Source organism: Colobus angolensis, unplaced genomic scaffold (genome assembly GCF_000951035.1).
Source record: "Colobus angolensis palliatus isolate OR3802 unplaced genomic scaffold, Cang.pa_1.0 Scaffold184, whole genome shotgun sequence".
In the NCBI taxonomy this organism is placed as follows: Eukaryota; Metazoa; Chordata; class Mammalia; order Primates; family Cercopithecidae; genus Colobus; species Colobus angolensis.
Window position 1 is genome coordinate 3,299,892 of NW_012114977.1, and position 7,235 is coordinate 3,307,126.

The window sequence follows — 7,235 nt, forward strand, 5'->3', positions numbered from 1 at the left end:
CTGTCGCCCAGGCTGGAGTGCAATGGTGTGATCTTGGCTCACTGCAACCACTGTCTCCCTGGTTCAAGCAATTCTCCTGCCCCAGCCTCTCGAGTACCTGGGACTACAGGCACACACCACCATGCCCAGCTAATTTTTGTATTTTTAGTAGAGATGGGTTTTTGCCATGTTGGCCAGGCTGCTTTCAAACTCCTGATCTCAGGCGATCCACCCGCCTTGGCCTCCCAAAGTGTTGGGATTACAGGCGTGAGCACATCTGGCCTAATTTTGGTATTTTTAGTAGAAACAGGGTTTCGCCATGTTGCCCAGGCTGGTCTTGAACTCCCGGGCTCAAGCAATTCTCCTACCTCGGCCTCCCAAAGTGCTGGGATTACAGGCGTGAGCCACTGCGCCCAGCCAAGACTCTAATTCTTGATGACAGGCACCACAAGGTCTGATTGCAGAAAGCATGAAAGATGGGAGGCCATCTTTGGAAACAATCTACCACACTCTCCAATAGTCTGGATAAGGGCTAAAAAAAGATGTGGGTCCAGAGAAGAGGGAATGGATTTGAGAATATATAAACAATTGAATCTGCTGGATTGAATCCAGTGGCTGATTGGACGTGGGAGGTGCGAGAGAGGGGAGTTGAGGTTTTTGTCTTGGGTGCTAGGTGATGACCAACTTGGAACTGAGATAATAAGAGAGGCGGAGTTTCAGGGCAAGATGAGAGACTGGTTTTGGACATGTGGGGTTTGAAGTGCCCCGTGCAGAGCACTGTGGATGGGAGGCGCATCTGGCAGAGTCGGGAGCTTGAGGGTATTCAGCTTGCTTATATGTGGCAGGAAAATAGTGAGGAGAAAGTGAGATTGTACAGAGAGAGAAGGGAAAGGTGCCTAAGGCTTCCATTAGAGGTCCAGTCGGGGCTCACACCTGTAATCCCAGCACTTTGGAAGGCTGAGGTAAGAAGATTGCTTCAAGTCAGGAATTTGAGATCAGCCTCGGCAACATAGTGAGACCCTGTCTCTACAAAAACTAGAAAAATTAGTTGGGAGTGGTGGCATGTGCCTGTAGTCTCAGCTAGTTGGGTGGCTGAGATGGGAGCTATGATCGTGTCACTGCAATCCAGCCTGGGTGACAGAGTGAGACCCTGTCTCTCGTTTTTTATATATATATATATGGGCTGGTTTGAGGGCTGGTTGAGATCGAGCCCCAGGAATGTGTAGGAGGCTGGCCTTGAAAGGCCTCCCCTGGGGGTTGGGAACTTGGATCCAGGGGCAGGCCAGATGAGAAGCTGAGGTTGTCTGCTGAGCATTAGTGGGTGAGACTTGCTGAGAATGGCGAGGGTTTGGAACTGCCGTGGAGGGGAGGAGAAATGTGCGAGGCTTGGCCTTTGTAGTGATGCTCATCTACATTGTGTGGGCTGTATGTCCACAGCCGGGGGCAGGATGGGAGCTGCTGGGTTGACCCTGGGTTAGCGTTTTGTAAGGATAGGTGCTGAGGGGCCAGGCTGCACCGTGGAGGAGCTGATAAAAGTGGTTACTGTGCCCAGCCACAGGGCCGAAGCTGAGAAGGTAATGACAGAAGGCGGGTGGTGGAGGAGGTAGGAGGGGAATGAAGAAACTGGAGGTCTCCATGAGGTTGGTGGGCTGGGTGGTGGGGATGGAGCTGAGCCAAAGCCACAAGGTGAATGGTCCAAGCTTACAGTTTCTAGGCATCGTGGTTCGGCTGATGACAAGATCCTGGGCGTGACCCTTTGAAAGGGTTGTCTCACATGGAGCAGAGGTGAAAACCACTGGAACTGGGGAATTCAAGGACCTCAAGGTTAATACGTGGTTAGGACATCTGAGTGTTCCCCAGAGCTCTCGGGATGCTGTCTCTGTGGGTGGGAAGAGCTAGAGAAGTTTATTAGAGAATGTGGAATAAAGAGTTAAGGCCTGAAGAATGATGTGGACAGAGGATGTGTGAAGGTTGGATTCAGTGTCAGTGTTCTGCCAGAATCTTCTATTCAGCCCAGGTTAGCTCTTTAACTTCCATTTCGGCCTCTTGAAGTTGAATAGCCAGATGCCTACCTTGGGATCATCTTTGGCGTCCCTGAACTTGCGGGTGATTAATGATCACATGACTGTGTAGGTTACTGTCATATTAAAACAACCTGAATTTAAGAATCATGAACAGGCATGTCATTCTGATTTAATGGTGACACTGGAATAGTCGCTGTGGAACACATGTAAGCATTTTATAATAGAAGTAATTTGGAGGGGAGAATCTTCGTGCAGGGTTTGAAGGTTGAAATTCTCTCAGTCGGTTGAATAAATGTATACTTATTATTGTAAAAGTGAAATGCTTCCATAGTGAATGGTGATTGTGAAAGCTATTTTCTAAATAAAAATAAGTGTTAGGGGAAAAAATGAGGTTTTGTTCTCAATAATCGAACCCTTCCAAGCAACAGATTTCATAAGAATATTTTAAGAAGAGGCTGGGTGCTGTGGCTCACGCCTGTAATCCCAGCACTTTGGGAGGCCAAGGCAGGTGGATCACCTGAGGTCAGGAGTTCAAGACCAATGTGGCCAACATGGTGAAGCCCTGTGTCTAACAAAAATACACAAATTAGCTGGGCATGGTGGCGGGTGCCTGTAATCCCAGCTATTTGGGAGGCTGAGGCAGGAGAATCACTTGAGCCTGGGAGGCAGAGGTTGCGGTGAGCCGAGATTGTACCACTGCACTCCAGCCTGGGCAACAGAGCGAGACTCTGTATTAAAATATATATATATATGTGTGTGTGTATATACATGTATATTTATATATATGTATATATACATTTATATGTACATATATTTATATATGTGTGTATATATATTTATATATGTATATATATTTTAAGATAGTTCCTCAATAGTTTTGAATCTATGGAGGTTAACTATTTATACAGAAATGCTTGTGGAAACTGGTATAGATGCCAGCCATTTCTAGCAATTGGAGGTGAAGGCATTTTGAGATCACATCAAGCTGAGGATCTTAGGTACAAAGTTATTTCCAGGAAAACATTACTGGAAACAAATTTTCTTGAATTACAATTTGCAATACTTGAAAACTGAGAGATCCTATTAAATGTGCAAGTTGAGACTGAGGTCCAGTAATGCTGACATGAAGTTGTTGACTGCTGGTACAAACCCCAGTGACAGTACTGAGAACATGACTCTTTCTGTAGTATAATGTCAGACTTTTTTTTTTTTGTCTTTTTTTTTTTTTGTTTTTTTGAGATGGAGTCTCGCTCTGTCGCCCAGGCTGGAGTGCAGTGGCCCAATCTTGGCTCACTGCAAGCTCCACCTCCCAGGTTCATGCCATTCTCCTGCTCAGAGTAGTTGGGACTACAGGCGCCTGCCACCATGCCCAGCTAATTTGTTTTTGTATTTTTAGTAGAGACAGGATTTCACCGTGTTAGCCAGGATGGTCTCGATCTCCTGACCTTATGATCCACCCACATTGGCCTCCCAAAGTGCTGGGATTACAGGTGTGAGCCACAGAGCCCGGCATAATGTCAGACTTTTAAAATTTGCTTAGTTGGCTTACGCCTGTAATCTCAGCACTTTGGGAAGCCAAGGTGGGAGGATTGCTTGAGCCCAGGAGTTCAAGACCAGCCTGGGTACCGTAGTGAGGCCTGGTTTCTACAAAAAAAAAAAAAAATTAGCTGGGTTTGATGGTGCATGCCCCTAGTCCCAGCTACTGAGGAGGCTGAGATGGGAGAATCACTTGAGCCTGGGAGGTTGAGGCTGCAGTTAAGCTATAATCACACCGTTGCACTTCAGCCTGGGTGACAGACTGAGACCCTATCTCAAAAATAAATAAATAAACAAATATGAGTACTAGCTGAGCAGGTGGCCCGTGCCTGTAGCCCCAGTACTAGGGAGGCAAAGGCAGGAGGATCACTTGAGTCCAGGAGCTCAGGTTCAGCCTGGGCAACAGAGTGTGAGACCCTATCTCAATCAAAAATTTTTGGCCAGGTGCAGTGTATTTTTTAATAGAGACAGGGTTTCTCCATGTTGGTTAGGGTAGTCTTGAACTCCCAACCTCAGGTGATCTGCCCACCTTGGCCTCCCAAAGTGCTGGGATTACAGGCATGAGCCACCATGCCTGGCCAAAAAAAAAATTTTTTTTTTTTTAGATTTGATTACTAACATTGTTAATAATATTATAATAATGTAATTATTGTGATTCCATTTTAGATTTCTTTGTGTATCCCAGAGGTTCATTTTCTGATGTGAGCCTTGGCTTCGGCTGACTCAATTTTCACATCAGGCATTGGGCCCAATTGTATATTTGGGCCACTTCTAGTTGGAGAGAAGAGGGATGGTGGTAGAGACAACTGAGCATCGCCAGCACTGTATTGCTTGCTGAGGGTGACCAGTCAGAGCTGCGAGCTAGCAGAAGCCTGCCAGGTTCCCTCCAGCGTGACCCCTTCCTGCCCTGCCCCAGGTGTAGAAGGCCAGTGAGGGAGCTCTCTCAGAAAGGGCTGTCAGAGCCAAAGGAACTGAACCCAGGACCTTTTGCTCTCTTCCAGCCTTGCACCAGGGAACGTCTAAATCTTCCTCTCTCCCCGCCTACGGCAGGACCACCCTGAGCCGGGTAAGGTCTCGGGACCAGAGATATAGACTATGTGGGAGGGGCGTGCATATGGGGTGCTGAGGGACTGAGCCACTTGGGCACCCTCAGGGAGCGGGGAGGCCCCCAAAGTGAAGGGGACCAAAGGTGAATATCCCCAACTGCCTCTGATTCCTTTGTGTCCTTTCTAGTTACAGTCCACAGAGTTCAGCCCATCAGGGAGTGAGACTGGAAGCCCAGGTGAGAAGTGGGCCCTGGTGCCGGCATCTGGGGAAGGGACTTACGCGGGTCCCTGGGCATCCGGGGTCTGGGCTGTGGGCAGGGGTCTGGTGAGGTCAGATGTGTTGGCCTGCTGACCTCAGAGCTGCCTCTGAACCATGGCCCTTCTCTCCCACAGGCCTGCAGGTGAGTGCCTCCTGGAGGGGAACAGGCGGAGCACCAGAAGCCGGGTCCTGGCGCCTGGAAGTGTCAGGGGAAGGGGGGTGTGGGGCCACAGAGTTGCCTGGTGAAGAAGAAGAAGTCGGGGTAAGGCTGGGAAGGTCTCCCTGCCCCACTCTGGCTCACTGCGGCTTTGGTCTCCCCAGAACGGAGAGGGCCAGAGGGGGAGGATGGACCGGGGGAACTCCCTGCCCTGTGTGCTGGAGCAGAAGGTGAGGGGCAGGGGACGCAAGCGCCTATAGTGGGGTGGGAGGCTGGGGAGATGCCAGGCAAGTGGAATGTGCTGTGGGGTCTTCCTGGTGTTGAAGATGGGAGGGATGGCAGGGAAGTTGGGGGAGACAGAAGGCAAGATGGCATGAACCCCAGTGGCCTCTGCAGGTTGATGTGGGGGACCTAGGGAGTCAAAGGACAGGACATTCTATGAACCTAAGATTGCCCCTCCCCCCACTCCCAGATCTATCCCTACGAAATGCTAGTGGTGACCAACAAGGGGCGAACCAAGCTGCCACCAGGGGTGGATCGGATGCGGCTTGAGGTAGGCAAGGAAGATGCCCTGGATGGGTGCGGGGCTGTCCACGGGCACTCTCCTGCCTGGGAGAACACCCAGGGCCTCTTTGAGTAAGTGTCCCCTAGGTCACTGGGCACAGCCCCCACCCCACGCTGAGCTGCCCAATTCCCCCATGCAGAGGCATCTGTCTGCCGAGGACTTCTCAAGGGTATTTGCCATGTCCCCTGAAGAGTTTGGCAAGCTGGCTCTGTGGAAGCGGAATGAGCTCAAGAAGAAGGCTTCTCTCTTCTGATGGACCCCCCTGCTCCGGGACGGCCCCCTTACCCCTGCTGCTTCAGGGTTCTTCCCCGGCGGGTTGGGAGGGGCAGGAGGTGGCGTGGAAGTAGGGTGGGTTCCTTTCCTCAGGTAGAGGGGGGGCCAAGACCTCTGCAGCCCTGGGCAGTGAGCTACGGACTTTCTTCCCCCTCACAAGCCTGGGGGCCTCCTGCTCTCGTCCCTGACCCTCCCTGCACAGGGCAAAGCCAGTCGGGGTTCCGGCACACAGAGTTCATGTTTGCACCGTCTCCCCACCCCTCACCCCAGAGGGTGAGGAGGAATGAGAGGCATTGGTGGTTAGGCCTGTTGGCTGTCTTGAACAGCTGGAGGGAAGATGCAGGGGTGGGAAGTGGCCAGGCAGAAAGAGCTCCAGGCTCTGGTGTCGCCCACCCATCCCTCCCACACTCACTCCTGACAGCTTTCCCGCACTGCAGCCTCCTGCTCCTCTGATTCTAGTGGGAACAGGCCCCAGCTCAGCCTCCAGCAGGGAGGTCGCCTCCCCACTTCAGCTTGCCCTGACCTCTGCTCGCACCCCCCGAGCTTCAAAGCCTCTTGCTCCAGCCCTGCGGCTTCCCCAGAAGCCTGGGCTTAGGGTGGAGATGCCGCCTACACATGACCCTGGCCCTCCACCTGCCTCCGGGCCACGAAATGGGAATTCCAGCACCAAGCCAGGCACCCGGCAGAAGCTGGGCCTTCCGCCTCCCTTGGATGGGGTCAAGAGGCCAGGCCTGGCACATTTTGGAGTGTCCTGGCTACCAGCTCTCACCCACACCCACGCACCCCCCACACACTCTGCTCTCTCAAGAATGTAATTTATTGGGGCCCCCCCAGCTGCTTTCCTCACCTGCCCCTGCCCTACCTTACACCCCCAGCTTGACTTATTTCCAGTCCACGTGTGTATATAATGATATCTATATTTTTGCCCAGGTCTGGGTATTGCTCCTGCCCAGACCCTGGCATCCCTTTCCACTGTGTGTGTGACCATGCTGGGGGAGGGGACTCTGCTTGGAATTAAAAGGTTGCATTGGGTCCCTACATCTGTCCTTTCCTTATGAGCCACCAGACCTGGGTGAACGAGACAAGCCATATCAGGCGGAGGGAAGCCCTGGGAGTCAGGGTTCCAATGCAGGCGCCACCTAGGGCTGGAGGAGTGGAGACGCAGTCCCTCAGTACTCTTCCTCCAAGCCTGGGCCCAGAAGCAGGGGCCGTCTAGACAGACTTGTCTGCCTCTCCTTCAGGGATTCTGTGATGGGGGCAGGAGCCCTCGAGTTTGGGGCCAGAGGGAACTCACACCTCAGGGAGGGGCCTGGTAGAGAACTGGCTGGGAGGAAAGACTGCCCCAGCCCTCCACCAAATCCCGACGTGCTTGCCTTGGTGGCCAAGCTCAACATCA

The 7,235-nt window shown here is 52.1% G+C and overlaps 1 protein-coding gene across 2 annotated transcripts in view; it reads left to right on the plus strand.

Moving 5' to 3' along the window:
- Positions 1-6,877, plus strand: part of DMTN (dematin actin binding protein) — a 14,619-nt gene extending 7,742 nt beyond the window's left edge. For both annotated transcript variants that reach the window (XM_011939807.1, XM_011939808.1), the window contains 6 exons: positions 4,541-4,605; positions 4,773-4,821; positions 4,979-4,986; positions 5,166-5,231; positions 5,474-5,554; positions 5,706-6,877. In XM_011939807.1, the coding sequence (XP_011795197.1) occupies positions 4,541-4,605; positions 4,773-4,821; positions 4,979-4,986; positions 5,166-5,231; positions 5,474-5,554; positions 5,706-5,819 (383 nt within the window). In that variant the 3' untranslated portion in view covers positions 5,820-6,877. The remainder of the gene's footprint in view (positions 1-4,540; positions 4,606-4,772; positions 4,822-4,978; positions 4,987-5,165; positions 5,232-5,473; positions 5,555-5,705) is intronic.
- Positions 6,878-7,235: the final 358 nt, after the last annotated feature.